General features: G+C 52.4%; 1 protein-coding gene across 3 annotated transcripts in view; it reads left to right on the top strand.

Moving 5' to 3' along the window:
* Positions 1–17,148, top strand: part of ADAMTS2 (ADAM metallopeptidase with thrombospondin type 1 motif 2) — a 260,359-nt gene that overhangs the window by 171,810 nt on the left and 71,401 nt on the right. For all 3 annotated transcript variants that reach the window (XM_037056644.1, XM_037056645.1, XM_037056646.1), the window contains exon 6: positions 16,277–16,433. In XM_037056644.1, the coding sequence (XP_036912539.1) occupies positions 16,277–16,433 (157 nt within the window). The remainder of the gene's footprint in view (positions 1–16,276; positions 16,434–17,148) is intronic.

The following is a 17,148-nucleotide window of genomic DNA, read 5'->3' as shown; positions in this document are numbered from 1 at the left end:
CTGGATATTCCAAAGTCAAATGACATGAAACCTGTGGGGGCAACTTTGCCCTCAAGTCCCCCCATTTGCCACGGATGAAAGTGAAACTACCAAGACATGATCTGCTTGGGGAGGAAAGGTGGTCACTCTCTCACAGGAGAAGGACCAAGAACCTCTTCTTCAACGGCTTTTATTAGAGTTGTAACACACAGGAATACACACAGGTAAAGCTCATCAATCAATGTCAGGCAGCAAGGATCAAACAATAGATAACATTTCAAAGAAATCTGAGGCCTTAGTCTGAGTCAATGTCTGTCAGATAAGGGGGTTGCAAAACCTTTGGGAGACATACTCATTTCCTGCTTGGACCCTTATCATATGAATGCAAGCACTTTTAGCAAAGCAGGCTTCACGGGACTTTGTGAATTCTTTCTTATGCCCAATCACCCTGGAACCCGTTCTAGCCGGCAAAGGACTGCACCACCTTCCCAGTCATAAGTTTCTAGGCTTAAGTGGATTAGAGCCAGGAAGCGCTTCTCCCAGATGGAAATAGGGACTCAGGCTATGTCAAAACAGCCAGAGGGCAAGGGTCCATCACTCCCTCTTTGTTGCAGCCCCCCTAGGCCTTCCTTGAGGGCCTCCCAAGTGATTGTGTCTGGCTTAGGTTGCCCCTCCTCTGAGGGGTCTTACCCGTCACTGACTAACCGACCAAGCACTGCGGGCAGGGGATGAAGCAGAAGCTGCGCTGCTGCCAGAGACAAGCTTTGTCTCCTTAGTGGCTCATGTTCCAGAGGTCACTCACTCAGCCTTAGCCATGGGGGACAGTTACAACTCCTGAAACCAGGCAGAGCAGTTCCCAACAGAAACCAATGCTGGAAAAGAGCCTATAAAATTAGAATTGTTTGCTCGTAAGTAGATGCCTGGAAAACCCAAAGGAATCCATTATAAAGCTTATAATAGAGGGCCTCAGTGGCATGGCCAAATAAAAGATAATTATACTAAAATTAGTAATTTCTTTGTGAACCCACAATACCCTGGTAGCAGGGAGAATAAGGAGAGAAAAGTTCCCTTCGCAATAGTAACAAAATGTAAAATACCTGGAATCATCCTAACAAGACAACACAGAGCCAATGGGAAGACAATTGCACATTGTTAACGACAGGGAAAAGACAAACGTAAATAAAGGGATATGTTCTGTGCCTTATGGGAAGACTGAGTAGAGATGTGGATTTTTTCCAAATTAATAATTGCGAATTTGATTAAAGGTTCATCTAGAAATAGTCAGGATGGCTGAGAAAGCCTTGAGAGCCAATCAAATAAAAAGAGATTTCCTTCAAACATCTTGTAAAGTGAAAATATTTAAAATCATACTGTATTTGGGCATGTATTAACAGATCAAGTGAGTAAAATATATAGCTCTTGAAATGCCCCTTATGTAAGTAACTGAACATGTGATAAATATAAATAACACAGTTAAGGGTTATAAATAGATATGATATGTAAATTTCATATATAACAAATTAAGTATATCATAGAAATATAAGCCAATAAAAATTTAATTATTTAAATTATACAAATCAAGAAAAACATATTGATTGTCAAGGGCTTCCTGAGCATAAATACAGTAGGAGGAATTGTAAAGGGGAGATAGATATATATTTAAATACTTAAAATACAAAACTGATGTCAAAAAACACAATTAAAAGACAAGCCATAAGCAGGAAAATATTTGCAATGTGGCAAAAATATCGTAATATATGAAGAACTCTTCTAAATTATAGCAAATACAGAATTGACAATGGAAATAAATAGACAACAGAAGGGAAAATATTTAACTGCTACTAATCACAGAAATAAGAGCACTGAAGAATTCCAACCAAGATGGAGGCATAGATAGACACACTGTGCCTCCTCACACAACCAAAAGAAGGACAACAAAAGTTCAGAAACAAAATAACAACAGTACTGACAGAAAATTGAACTGTATGGAAGTCTGACAACCAAGGAGTTAAAGTAGACATATTCATACAGACCAGTAGGAGGGACAGAATCAGGTGGCCAGGCAGAGAGGGTCACGGCAAAAAAAAAAGTGATGGCTAGCAGATCCCAGACACACGGGAGGCAGCAGGCAGACCCAGCAAGGCAGCAGGCACAGCACGCAAGGTAGCTGGCAGACCGGGTGGTCCCACATTCGCACGCAGATAAACCAGGCAAAACTGAGGAGTGAGACAGACCACGCAATCCAGGGTCCCAGCTCAGGGAAATAAAGCCTCTAAACACCAGTTGAAAACACCTGTGGGAGTTGAGGTGCCAGGAGAGACTCCCAGCCTCACAGGAGAGTTCATTGGAGAGACCCACAGGATCCCTAGAATGCACACAAGCTCACCCACATGGGAATCGGCACCAGAAAGGCCCAGTTTCCTCGGGGGAAGCGGCAGAAGACACTGAAATCTGGCAGAGAGCAGAGCAAGCACCATTGTTCCCTCTTGGACCCCTGCCCCACATGCAGCATCACAACCCAGCAACTGGGTTTCCCTGCCCTGGTGAACACCTAAGGTTCTGCCCCTCACTACATAACAGGCATGTCAAGACAAAAAAAAATGGCCCAAATAAAAGAACAAATCAAAGGTCTAGAAAAAAATACAACTAAGTGACAAAGAGATAGCCAACCTATCAGATGCACAGTTCAAAGCACTGGTGATCAGGATGATCACAGAATTGGTTGAATATGGTTGCAAATTAGATGAAAAAGTGAAAGCTACGCTAAGTGAAATGAAGAAAAATGTACAGGGAACCAATAGTGATGGGAAGGAAACTGGGATTCAAATCAATAGAGTGGACCAGAAGGAAGAAAGAAACAACCAAATAGAAAAGAATGAAGAAACAAGAATTCAAATAAACAAGGAGAGGCTTAGGAACCTCCAGGATATCTTTAAACATTCCAACATCCGAATTATAGGGGTACCAGAATGGAAGGAGGAAGAGCAACAAGTGGAAAAGTTACTTGAACAAATAATAAAGGAGAACTTCCCCGATCTGACAAAGGAAATAGATTTTCAGAAGTCCAGGAAGCTCAAAGAGTCCCAAACAAGTTGGACCCAAGGAGGAACACACCAAGGCACATCATAATTGCATTAGCCAAGATTAAAATGAAGGAGAGAATCCTAGAAGCAGCAAGAGATAAGTGGACAGTCACCTACGAAGGAGTTTCCATCAGACTGTCAGCTGATTTCTCAAAAGAGACCTTATAGGCAAGAAGGATCTGGAAAGAAGTATTCCAAGTCATGAAAGGCAAGGACCTACATCCAAGATTGCTCTATCCAGCAAAGCTTTCATTTAGAATGGAAGGGCAGATAAAGTGCTTCTCAAATAAGGTCAAGTTAAAGGAGTTCATCATTGCCAAGCCCTTATTATATGAAACGTTGAAGGGACTTATCTAAGAAAAAGAAGATAAAAACATGTACAGTAAAATGACAGCAAACTCACAATTGTTAACAACCACACCTAAAACAGAAACAAAAACAAACTAAGCAAACAATTAGAGCAGGAACAGAACCACAGAAATGAAGATCACATGGAGGGTTAGCAACAAGGGGGTGGGAGGAGGAGAGAGGAAGAAAAGGTACAGAGAATGAGTAGCATAGACGGTAGGTAGAAAATAGACAGGGGGAGGGTAAGAATAGTATGGGAAATGTAGAATCTAAAGAACTTATACATGGACATGAACTAAGGGGGAGAATGTGGGTGGGAGGGGGTGTGCAGGATGGAGGAGAGTGAAGGGGGAGAAATGGTACAACCATAATAGCATAATCAATAAAATGTATTTAAAGAAAAAGAAGAAGAAGAAATAAGAGCACGCGCATCACGCAGCGTTTGCTATGTAGGCTGAAGAAGTGGACTTCCTGCTGGTGTGGGTGACTGAGGTGTGGGTGTACATGCTCCAGCAGGAGGGTGGAGGCATCCCCATCTCTAGCGAGAAACATGGCAATAGTTATCATCGCCTTCAGGACCCTCGTGATGGCCTCCTCCATTTCTGTGGCTGCCCTAAAGCAGTTTCCAGAGCTATGGATGAAATCTCAGCACAAGTCAGCAGCCCCGGCCCCGCTTCTAAGTGTAAACACCTGGGCATGGGGTCTGGCTGGGTCTCTGTGGGGTGAGTGTCAGCGGCCAGTAGGGCCCATTTCAGGTACGTGAAGGGCATTGGGAGGGGTTACGGGATATGGTGAATTGTTCGTGCGTTTTGGGAAGGATACAAGTTACGGAGCAATGTCAATTGTACAACACATAGACATAGGAGAGCCTGGAAGGGGCACATTAAAATAAAATAGTAGGTGGTAGGCTGTTGACTTTCATCTTCTTCTTTGTTGACTTTTCTTAATTTGTCACGATAAGCATGGTTCTTTTATAATAAAACAATGCATTCTTAATTATGAAAAGCAGTTTACATTTTTTTAAAAATCATTTTAAAATGGTTAGGTTCAGATGGCCCTGATCAACTGGATGAGACTGCCTGGTGCAGTGCCATGCTGTGGGGCTCTGTCCTATCTGACATTTTATTGCTGACTTGAAGGGGGACACAGAAGGGGCTTCATGCTTTCTCTTGGCACATCAGGGAGTGGGTTGGGGATGGGTGGGGAGAGTCTGTGTTCTGCTTTTCACACACTGTCTTACCTTTCCAGTGGCCAGGCCTGGGGACCCCGGCCTCTGCATGCCTGGGGGGCACTGCGGTGAACCACTTGGTCAGCGTGAGGCCACATCACCCAGGGGGCCNCCTATCTGACATTTTATTGCTGACTTGAAGGGGGACACAGAAGGGGCTTCATGCTTTCTCTTGGCACATCAGGGAGTGGGTTGGGGATGGGTGGGGAGAGTCTGTGTTCTCCTGCTTTTCACACACTGTCTTACCTTTCCTGTGGCCAGGCCTGGGGACCCCGGCCTCTGCATGCCTGGGGGGCACTGCGGTGAACCACTTGGTCAGCGTGAGGCCACATCACCCAGGGGGCCGGCACATGCCTCCTGGCCATGGACAGTTAGGCACTGGGCCTCCTGTTCCCCCATGGGGAGGATTCTGCTTTCTGAGGGCCATGTTGGTACCACCTAGGTTACCTGTTGGTGAGTGGGGAGGGAGGGGAGTGGACATGGGCCACAGCCCACTCTCCTCGGGGACAGCTTCAGCAAGACCAGGAGCAAAACCGTGAGGATACAAGGGGACCAACATGCCTCGCCTCCCTGTCTTCCCAGTGGGAGGGGTTTGGGAATCTGTGATGCAAGAGACTGGCAGGGAGAACAGGGCTGGACTTGTGCTTCAGAGCTGAATCCTGATAGTGCCCTGTGTCCCCCAGGCAGAGCTCAGCACCCTGGCCCTGGCCTCTGCTCATTGCCTTGGAGAGATCAGAGCAGAAGATGTACCAGGATGTGGGGTGTTGCAGCCCACATGCCAGCCAGAGTCTCCTCAGCCCAGCCCTGGGGCTGCCCTGGGAGTCCAGCCAGGGTGGCCAGTCTCCTGCAGCAAAGCTCATCCCTGCTTTGCCCTCCTTCTCCTGACCACCTGCCCATGGAAGCCCAGGGCCCACATCAGGCCTCCCTAGGCCATACTAGGTCCCTGGGGAAATCTGGCTCCCACCAGGGCTGCCTTGTTCCAGAGGATTCTGGAAGATGACAGAGCCAGCCTGAGGCTCTTCTTGCCTTTGCTGAGTCGATGGGATGTGAAGGAGAAGTGGAGTCCTGAGTATGAGTCTCAGTGTCCTTGAGGAGAGCAGGCTACCGAAGTGCAGGCAGGGGTAGTTGAGTTAGGAGGGGGCTGGAACAGAATGGGGCCAAATGGAGGCCCTGCCCGCTCTTCCAGCGTCCCCTGGAACTGCACAGGTTGCCTAGCCGTGGCTCTGGGCTGGGCTGCAGGGCTCAGGAGCAACATCCGGCAGAAGGAGAGGCTATCGCACTGTCTGGGGCCATCAGATAGCCCAGGAAAGTGACAGTCCACCGAGGTGGCTGTGAGAGCCAAAGGCCTGAGCCCGGCACACAGCACCTGTGTCAGTGGTGCATCGCTGACTGGTGCTTCTGCCAAATGCATTTTAAAGGAATTATTAGAAAAGGGAAATATGACAAAAACCAGGATGCACAAAAATACCAGCCTTTACTTTCTATTGTTAAACCCTATAGACATAAAGTCACTCCCCCCAAATTGCGAAACGTTTCTTCTTTCTGCACATTTTGTTGTGGACAGTGACAAGTGTGTGTCCACCAGCCACAGACCCCACTCACACAGCCCGTGGGCGAGGCCCTGTCTCCAGGTTTCTGAGGGACACGCCTCATGGGAAGCATGAGGAGGTGTATCCCCAGCAGCCAACCGCTCAGGCTAGACAGCCCAGGGCCTGCCTCCTCCCAGGAGTGGGGCACATGTGCCTGTAAAGCAATAGCAAAGAAGGCCAGTTCAGAATGGGGGGCCTCAGGAAAGACACACGGCTGAGTGGCGGTCCCCTGGCTGGGCTGGGTCACCTGGCAGGGAATTGCCCGGCTGGACTCCGGGGGCCTACAGTCAGTGAGGTCTGTGAGGAAGAGTTTGGAGACACTCTTCGAGAAACCCCACGTTCTCCACTGAGAATTGAGGACCTGTTCCCAGAAGAGTCTAAGCCTGGCGAGACCAAGGCAGTTGCAGGCAGGAGCCCTGTGAGGAGCGGGGCCTTCATGGCGACCCCTGAGATCCAGGGATCCTGGAGGCTGTGGGGCCAAGACCCGGACTGAGGGCAGAAAATGGCCTCGATGTTCTGACGCCGTGATTGGTTCCTAATTGTGACAGGAAGAGGCCAGCTTCCCGGTGCCGCCCTGCCCAGAACCCCCGCCCCCCACCAACCTCTCCCGCCAGCACCCTCCAGTGGGGCTGAAATTGGGAACTCGTGTGAGTGACATGTTTGTCTTCCAGCTTTTGAGAAGCTTCGGAGTTATCTCAAGTTTTCCTAAAACATTTTTCTCCATTCCTTAAAAAGCAGCAGCGGAACAGAGATAATCTTGTGTTCTGTAGTGTGCCCTCAGCCAGCAGGTTGGGCACTGGAGGGTTGCATAGCAACTGGCTTCCATTGGCTTTCAGAGAAGTAATGGAAGCTGCTGGACTGCTCTCACTTCAGATATTTCCCAGGATGATGAGAATCAAAACACACAAAAAACAGAGGCCCCCGGAGAACCACAGAAGAATGACAGGTTTCTTCACATGAAAGACCAGGTTGACACGGGTGTGGCATAATCGCAGGAACTTCTCAGCGTTGGAGGAGGAAGGTCTGAGGAATCCAGGTTTGCACTGTGGAGGTAGCAGAGCACCCCTGGGTAGCCCCCTAATCTCCCCAGATGGGTGTCCCAGCCCACAACTTGACGGGGGCCCAGCCTAGTAGCCAGCCTCTGGGCATCTCAGGCCCTGGGGCCAGCCCTGCCCTGGGAGGCTCCTGTGAGACTCTGGGCCTGGGTTTCCCTGGGAATAGGCTCCAGCATCTGGGAGGAAGGGTTTCGAGGACGTGCCCTAATGATAGAGGGTCCAGGCAGGGAAATAAGGAGCTTGTCTCTGGCCTCTCTGGGCTCTGAGGTGTCTGTCAGGGTGAGCTCTGAGTTACTCAGAGGCTGGAGCTGTAGGGAAGAGGCCCCCAGCCTGGGGGAGCCCATGCTGTGCCCTGAGGAGTGTGACCTCTGGCCGTGTTGGTCCTGTGGAACCTGCAGTGAGTTACTGTCACTGAGCCTTTGAGTCCCCCGTGAAGTGAACACACACTAGCAATGACGGCAGTAAGGAGGGATTCATGTGAGTTACTGTCTTTAGGGCTCCATGGGCTCAGGCCCTATCTCTCACCTCTTTGGCAACCTTGCTCCTTGCCTCATCACAGCATGCCCACCCGGCCAGCAGGACCCTGGCTCCCAGAGGCAGCAGCCTACGGTGGTCACCCAGAGTGAGCCATGAGCCATTCTGCTCTGGGAAGGGGCTGGCATGATTATCCCTCAGGCCAGGGAGAGAGAGCGCCAGCCTCCTTGCCCCTTGCTCCCTCAAGTGTTCCCCCATGCTAGCAGTCCCCACAGAAGGCAGTTTTGCTACCCACCAAGGGATGCTAATGGCACCTAATAGTTAGAGGCTGGGGTGCTGCTCAGCACCCTGTGGTTTACAAGACAGTCACCACACTGAGAAGTTGCTGGACCCAAATGTCAGCAGGGCACAGGTGGAGGGGAGCCCTGCTTCCTGAACCCAGGCAGTCCTAAATTCCTGCAGAAATCCCTGCAGCCTGCAGTGTTTCCTGTGCATCTGGGGGTTGGTTCTCAGCAGGGCTGTCTGGGGCCAGGGAGTTGAAAGCCTTCTGCAACTGAAGCCAACCTCCTGGGGCAGGAGCCCCAGAGCTTTGGCAGCCCCTTTGGGTACACTGTCATGCCCCCCCCCCGGGACTGGGGTCCTGTCTCCATCTTTACCATCCTTTTCATAACAGCAACAGGACCAGGGACATTTATAGGCAGTAACTGTCCTAGCTGGAAGCCACTGCGCCACTGGCTCTGCCCTGGGGAGCAGAGCCCTGCTCCACTCTAGGTGGGGAGCTCAGAGCAGTGAGGTAACTTGTCCAAGAACTCAGAGCAGATAAGGGAGGAATGAGTCTCCCATCCCAGTGCTCTCTTTCAGCCCAGTTGAGCTGCACCTGTCGCCTGCCCTGCTGGCCTGGGGATGCTCAGGTGGAGCCGCTCTGGCCTGGAGCTGTCCACAGGGAGGCTGCAGTTTGTCTCAGTTTACAGGGAGGAAGGGGGGGAAGAGGAGAAATAACTCAGCTCATTCAGAGCAAACAATGGACTGTCAGAGACCTTTGGCTGCAGCAGAGTGTTAGGGGAAGGTCTTGACCGACTTACTGGGTGGGGGACCCCAGAGACAGCCTCCACCGCCAAGGCCCCACTGCCAAGTGCCTCAGGGCTCAGAGCTGCAGGCCCCACCTGGGGTGTCCCCCATCAACCCAGCCCTGGCCCCACAGTGCTTGGCAGCAGCGCCACCATGTGGCTGCCTCAGGGCTGCCCTGCTTTTCCTGCCTCTCCCAAATGGGGCAGTGGCACACCTCCACCCCTTTCCAGCTTTTGAACTTGTGGTGAGTTATTTCAGTTGCCTCAGACATGGTTCCTCACCCAGAAAATAGGACAGTGACCACACCTGTATCTTAGGACAGTTGTACAATTCAAATTAGATGATGATGTAAACTCAGAGCCCAGTCATCAACTCACAGTGACCCTGGTATGGGGACCCCACAGCTGCACCTAGCCTAGGACATGGAAATGCCCCCCCGCACTGTGGTTGGCTCTGGGCAGCTGGGCCTCAGCTCCCTCTGGGGTGCGCTGGTGGCATAGGCCCCACCCCCACACAGCCAGCAATAGACTCAGTCCCATGTAGAGACCAGCAGGCAGCCAGGAGACAGCAGCCATGGGCAGGGGCAACACAGATGCCACTGGGAGGGGGGTGTGAGAATCATTCTTACTTCATACAGGCAGCTCCCTCAGCCTCTCTCATTTCTCCTGGCTCAGAGGAGAGCCACTGCTCCCGTGCTGAGATACCTGACACGGGCATAGGACAGAGGGACCCAGAAAGGGGCCCAAGTGAGGCTCGCATGGTCAAAGGCAGAGTGGCAAGAGGTCAGTCTGGGCAGGTCCCATCAGAGCCTAATGACCCACATAGCTTAGACCTTCCCCCTGGGTCCCAGGCCTGCCTGGCCACCCACTGTCTCCACCTGGACTCCCTGTCTGTGAGGAGCCTTTGAGGAATGCAGGAGGGTTGGGGGCAGTGTCCAGGAAGTGAGTAAAGTAAGTCAAAAAAGGTCAGGCCTGGGGCACCTGACGCAGAAGCCCCAGGTGTGTGTCTGGGGGCTGCCACCTGATGAGGCAAAGCCACTTCAGCCAGTTTTGTCCTTTTGAATCTCTGCTCCTCCAGCCTAACTTGGGCCCCAGGATGGCTCTGGGCAGGGCTGGGCAGGGCTCCTGGACTGATCACCCACCCATAAGCTATACCCCCCAAAGTGGGAGAGGTCCCTGAAACAAAATGTCCAAGCTATTTCTGCACAAGCAAGCTGGGCCCCCGAAGTCCATCACCTGATGGTATCCCTGGCACCACAGACCCCACAGTGCCCTGCGAGTGTGCAGTCCTCCTGCCGTGACTCCCACACAGGACCCATTGCTGGGACACTTCCACCCCCACCCCCACCAGCCCTAACACCTCTCATTCTCCTCTCCTTCCACCAAGGCCAGGCTCTGCTGAGGTTGCACCAAGCAGGCCCCACTCACCTCTGTGGCCACTGTCCCCCTATAGCCCCATTCCCCCCTCCCTGACCCAGAAGGCTCTTTCTGAAATGTGTGCGGGCCCTGCACCTGTCGTGGGACACAAAGTCAATGCCAGGCCGCAGGTGGCCCCAGGCTCCCCACCCCCACCCGAGTGCTCCAGATCCAGTAAGGGTGAGGCCCTGGTTCCCTTGGCCCTGATTTCACGGAAGCCAGGACCTTGAGAAAGGTGGGGCATGGGCAGAAGAATAAGAAGTGGGAGCAACTCCCAACCTTGGACTCCAGCGTGCTGACCACCTCCTCCTCCTACATGTCTCAGGATGTCCCCCACTCATTCATCCAGGCCACAGGCCCCCAGAGCCTGAGGCATGGCCATTCCTTTCTGAGATCTGCCCCCAGGGCCACCATGCCCTATGCAGCCCCTCAGGGAGTCTCCTCAGACCCACAGGCAGGAGGTGGTCCGAGCCTGTTCTGCTTTGGACCCTGCAGCACAGACCCCCATGGGGCTGGAGAATGCAAGGAACAGTCTGCCTTCTTGAAATGGAAGAAGCAAAGATGAGGCAAAAAACAAAACGCAAAGCAGTATTTCAATAAATTATCCTGCGGCAGCAGCAGGGCAAGAGCGGCACTTTGGATGCAAGAGCAGCTGACCTTGGGGAGCCCCTCGTCTGGGAGAGGGCAGGCGCTGGCCAGTGTCAGTCCAGCCTGGGAGGCTGTGAGAGGGTTGTGCTCCCGAGGACCTTGATGCTGGCGCTCTCACAGCCTGGTGGCCTGGGAGGTGTGTTTTGTTTTATGCACATAACTTATTCTAATTTGAGCCAACATGTCCTGTGAGTAGGCTTCTCCCTAAAATTCGGATTTAGAGGAGGGCCTGAGGGATGCAGTCCAGCAGCTCCGGCCTCTGTTCTCACACGCCAGCAGCAGGTGGCGCCCTCATCATCCCTCCGTGGTGCATGGGCTCCTTGATTTGTCACAGCCTCGCCACTCCTGTCGCCACACTTTCTTGATCATAATAGGAAAATATTGCTTTGTTGCTGTCAACAGGGGGGAGAGAGAGAGAGAGACTTTTCTCACAGCCAACCTGCCGCACTGACCTGCGCCCCTGCCTGGTCCCTGTTGGGTACTCGGGTTTGCAGCACCTTCCCAGCACTGCTCAAGGACCCACCCACTGGGGCCCTCTCTCCAGGTCCCCAACCTGCTCCTTCTCCCTGCGTCAGCCTAGCTGCCACCTGTGGCTCCATCCCTCACCTGGCTCTGACAAAGGTGTGTCTTTCTGGCTGGACTTTTGATCCCTCCTCAAACACATGGACAGAGCTCACATGGGATGTACCAGCTGGACCCTGGACCAGACACCGCTTTGGTCTGCCAGCCAGTGCCCTCGACTGGGGTTCCCATTGTCTCCATGGAGGAGGAAGTGCAGGACTCTCAGCCACAAGTGACAGAAACACAAGTTTCACAAGGAGGAATCTCCTGACTCATAAATGAGACACACCTGTGGGGGCCTGCCTCGAAGGGGCCCCAGTGGCCTGCCTCCTGGTATTCAAGTTGCTCTGCTTCACATGGGCAGAGGGACCCAGGGGACCCTGGGGACCCAGGGGACCACAAGGGACCCAGGCACAAGTGTAAACAGGCTATGGCTCTGCCCAGAATGTGCCCCCCGTTGTCCCGCACCCCTCACACTGGGGCGGGGAGGTGAGCTGCTGTGTGTTGGAAGGTCCCTGCCGTGTGGCAAGGAGGCTGTCCTGTAGCCCATGAGGACCTGCGTCCCACCAGTGACTGTGGGCGTACATACAGCCCCAGTAGGTTCCAGAGGGCTGAGCCTTCAGGTGAGACCACTGCCCCCGTCCTCAGCTGCCTGCCATCTCCTGGCTCACCTTATCTCAGCTGCTGTCACATTCCTGACTCAGAAACCAGAGACAACAGATGTGTGGGGACTGAGACTATAAACTCTGGAATAGCTCGTTCTGTGGTGATGAACAACAAACAGACCTGCTGCCGGGCTGGCCTCAGGCCTGGGTGAACCCGGGGTCATGCGAGGACACCACAGTCAACCTGCCCCCAGCCCAGGCCCCTGCTCTGCTCTGTGGCAGCTTCTTCCTCCGTTGGGTCCCCTCCCGTGGTGGGAGGAGGCCAGCTACTCTAGGATCCCTGTCTCTTACCTTTCCAACTCCTCAGCCCACTCTCGTGGGTATTACCTGAACCATCGTGGTGCCAGGCAGACACAGAGCTGGGACCAGCTGGGCAGGAGCCTAGACTAATAGTCCCAGCTCCTGGAACTTGGAACCCTGAGGACAGGTGAGGCCTTCTCAGAGAATAATAATCTGGTATTGGGCTGGGAGACCCAGCCCTTTCTCTGGAAGGGGCCTGGCCACGCTGCAGAGCTGCATTGCAGGCCTGCGAAGCAGAAGCAGATGGAGCGGCACTCAGGGCTCTGCAGCTAGCCTAGATGGAGAGGTCATCTTTGACTGTTGTAACTGTTACCGAATTCAAGGGGTTCACCACTTGGGGCACTGCGCTCGAGAACAAACCTGTTGTCTCTAGACACTTTCATTTATCTTGGCAGATAAAGGAGACAAATTCACATCCATAGCTCTGACTCCCCAAGGGCACTTAGCCATTGCTCATATACACTGTTTGGTCAATTATACGTTGATTTCTTCTTTGCACTTTGCTCCACTTTCTGGTTTGAATTCTTGCGGAGTTCATCCTGTTGACAGTTGCATCTGCAAAATGCTGTACTACATTTTAACATTTAACAGGAATCACATTTAGAAATAACATTTAAAACTGTCCAGACCTTGAGACCTTGTGCTATCTGACATGCCGATTCTCCGTTTGGACTTGGTCCGGCAATCTTAAACTCACTGGGGTGCAATCACAAGGCCCCAGACTCTAGTAAGGAATTCAGTCCTCTTACACGAGTCCTTTCCTTCTTTTGCCACCTAAAGCTCACTTCCTAGGGAGGAGATTCTTTTACAAGGTCCCTGCTTAAGAGCTGAGACCTCTCAGGGTGTCCTGGAGGCAGCTGCCACCTGGCAGGGACAAGGCTGACTATGGGGTCTGTCTAGGGTATGATGTGGCTGCACTTCCCTCCCTCAAGCCCCTTGGTACCACCAGGGATGGGGTGACCTGCTGCAGAAACAATCTCCGCAGTCCAGCAGTTTACAACAAAGTTTTATTCCCTACTCAGCTATGTGTCCAGTGTGAGCTGGCAGAGAACTCTGGTCTCATTGTCACTCGGGGCCTGGATGACAGAGCAGCCACCCTCTTGATGTTGCTGGTTCATAGTCCAGAGAGGGGGAGGTCTCATGGGAGTGAGCAAACCCGACCAGGAAGAGGCACACACCACCCTTGTTCACAGCTCACTGGTCAGGGCTATCACATGTTTCCTTCCCTCAGGAGAGGCAGGCAGGGCACCTCCCTGCCCTGCTCCCACCACCTCCAAGCTGCCCACCTCTGTGCATGTCGTGGTCACCAGGACTCTCACTCTGGTATGTGACCCACTGTATCTTTTTATAACAGTCTCATCTCCCAGGAGCAGCTGGCTCTGTGCATGGGACCTCAGAGCCAGTCTGCTACCTTGTATATCACTAACTTGGATGACACACAAGACTCCTGGAAACAACCAGCCCCTCTCTGGCCTTGCCTCATTCTTCCTTCTATGAGATGCCCTAGCTCACCCGCAATACCCGAGACCTGCCCATACAAGGACAGGTGTTTGGCGCTGCTTGCTGGATGTAGCTGTGGGAGAAAAAGCCAGAATGCCTACACAGTCTGCCAAGGAGTGCATGTATCTGCTCAACAGCCTGATCTAACTTTCAAGATGAAGAGAGCGCACAGGACCCTCAGCTTGGCAGGAAGCCTTGTGGGGAAGGGAGGCAATTTAGGCCAGGGGATGAAATGTACACTTTGGTTCCAGGCTTACTGGGTTCGGATTTCAACTCCACTTTCCAGCTGTGTGACCTGGGGGAAGTTCCTTGACTTCTCCCAGACTCAGTTTGCTCCTTTCGGGGCGCCTGTGCAGCCAGAACGGCAATGCTGTGATACAGAGCATGGCTGGCTTCGGCTCCAGGCAGCGGCACACCACAAGGTGCTCAGCTCTCTCCTCCATGGCTCCTGAGGGAACTAGCTCTGTGCCCTGTTCTTTATGGGGCTCCTTTGCTGCATCTGCTGTAGGGTTTTGTTTGTTTGTTTGTTTGTTTGTTTGTTTGTTTTTTGCCTCTGTTGCATCATTTTCCGTGGAATAGAATGAAAACAGTGTTACAGAAACATCCCAGCCCCCATCCCTGGGGGCCTTGTTACTCTGGGTTATTTTTTTGCCTGCTACTGGTAGGAACTGTGGCTCTCAATGCCAGAATTTGGTTAAAAGGAAAGGAATTATTTAATTTAAAATTATACAGGTTTAAAATAATGACAGAATTCTGCCATTAAATCTCACTCCCTTTAGAAACAAAGATACACCCACAAACACAGTCCTGCCCTCTCCCTTTGCCTAGTCGGGCCGTCCAGAGCAGGCCAGTCAGAAGTACTGTCCTCCAGAAGAGAACAGTCGGAAGTCCCAAGCTCACTTCTCCCGGTTCCTCCCAGTAACCTGGGCTGGGCTGGGCTGGGCAGGCCTCCCGCAGTTTCAGCACCATCAGCTGTGTCACCCTGGTCTCCAGTTCTTAATCCTAAGCCTCGCGGCACCTCCTTGTGGCCAGCCAGCAGAGCCCTTCAACCCCTGTTGGCCCACGTTACTATAAGGTGCCACATTGTCCCCCATCTTACATGGCCGCCCACCTTTTTTGTTTGTATCCCAGCCTGGATCCTCCTCCATAATCCCATTTCTGACTCCTCCCACAATCAGCTACAACCTGCTAGCACTGCGTATTTTCCGCCTTTCCTGGCTGCCACAGTTAGTCCAGGTAGGTGTGGCCCCGTGGTGTGGAGCTGACTGTTGCCAAGCTCTTGTGCAGGTGCTGTAACCCAGGGAGCTCACCTCCTCGGTACATCGTGGGCAAAAGTCACGCCCGTCTCCCTGGCCCAGGCAGATCTTTCAGTGTTTCTGTGAGGCTAGCCTGCTGTTATGATATGCAAAACAATTCTCAATCCCTGTGCTGCTGCTTTTCCCAGCCCCCAAGCTAGGCTTGTGGGGTGGGCATTGGAGGCGTCTTAGCCTACACCCTGTTCTGAACCTCGTTCCAATCCATTACTGTTAGAAATGTGCAGGAAATAGAGGCAGGAGGAACTGGAAGATCAGCTCCAATCGCCTTTATTTGATGCTGTGCTTACAGGCGGGCTGAGTTGGGACTGACTACAGCACTGGGAGGAGGCAGAATGGGGTTTTTCAAAGAAAACCACAGGGTTTGGGGGGGGTCGGGGAGGGGTTAGTTTGTTGTTCTTCCAGGCGAGTGCCTCAGGGTTCCAGAATGCAAGCCGGAACAAGCCGGGCTGTTCCTGGGTACAGGAGGATCACTCTGACCACCAGCCATTGTGGCTGGCGCCAGATGTCTATTGTGCAAGATGGGACAGAGTTTTGATTAAGCTGCAGACTATCAATTGAGTGGGGGTAACTGGGTCATGAGCAGTTTGGAGGGACTGAAAACTGGCCTGACCCTTTCAGTTACATTAGGGCTCCCTGCCCTTCCCTAGGCTGGCACGCCACACTGGAACTTCTTTCTTCTGCCCTGGACCCTGCCCACACTGTGAGCTCTTTGGGGCAAAGGCCACATGGCTTTTGCCTCCAGTCCAGGGCTATAGAGAACTGGTGTCTGATAGAATGCAGGGAGCCCTAGAAATGAGGTGAGCCAAGGGGAGCCCTTGAGGCCTTAGATGACCTCTTCCACATCTCACTGAAAACTGTGCAAAGTGACTTTGAGTGGAAACTCACTGGGGAGCCAAGAATGGAGCCAAGTAGAAAGCAGGTCCTGAGAAGGCTGGGCAAGGGCCACTGTGCCACCTGAATCAGGTCCCCAGGGGCTGGGGCCTGTCCGCTCAGCCCCCAGTGACCCCACAAGACACTAACCCCTTTTCCATCTCTCCACCCCTGCAGTCCACGAGCCTGATTGAAATCGGGAACCCCTCTCAGAGCCTAGAGAACGTCTGCCGCTGGGCCTACCTCCAACAAAAGCCAGACACAGGCCACGACGAATACCATGATCACGCCATCTTCCTCACACGGCAGGACTTCGGGCCTTCAGGCATGCAAGGTGAGCCTCGCTCACTCAGGGGTCGGAGAGAGAGGAGGCCAGGCATGAGCCCCTGGACCTGCAAGAGCTCTGGGGGTCTTGGCACAGGCCAGGGAAGGGTGTCAGGGCAGGGGGTGGTGGCCACCTCGCCCACCCAGAAGAGCCTGGGTCCATGCTAGTGCCCCCCTGCCATTTCCCCCAGGGCACCACCTACTCCAGGGGGCAGTGAAGGGCAGAGGTGGTGAGGGGTTGGAGGTGAGGGGTTGGGGGCGAGGGCTGGCAGCCAGGCCCCCGCTGGGATCTGCAGCTGGGTTTCAGAGTTGTTTGCTGCCCCAGTTTTAAAAAACCAGTTCGAACAAGATTTTAGCCATTAAAATTTTAGATATTTTACTTAAAAATTCAAACTCTGTAAAACTGACAGGTCTAAACGAAGAATAGGCGAGTCTATAACCACAGTCGAAACTGTAATGTGTTTCCTTTCCAATGGGAAGAACAACAGGTAAGAAAATCAGTAAAGGTCCAGAAGATTTGAAATACACAAGCGGATGTAGAATGCTGCACCAGACAGCTCAGGAAGACCTGACCTTATGAACGTGCATGAAAACAGACAATGCGGGCCGTAGGGAAGTCTCAACAGAACGTAAAAGATCAAAGTCACACAGAAAAGAAAGATAGCTTGAAATATTTTGAATGCCTGGAAATTAAACATTATGCACATAAATAATTCATGGTTCAA

This window comes from Sturnira hondurensis, unplaced genomic scaffold (genome assembly GCF_014824575.4).
Source record: "Sturnira hondurensis isolate 20B ecotype Veracruz unplaced genomic scaffold, ASM1482457v3 Scaffold0009087, whole genome shotgun sequence".
NCBI lineage: Eukaryota > Metazoa > Chordata > Mammalia > Chiroptera > Phyllostomidae > Sturnira > Sturnira hondurensis.
Note: the sequence above shows the minus strand (reverse complement) of the source record. Positions and strands in the feature narration are given on the sequence as shown.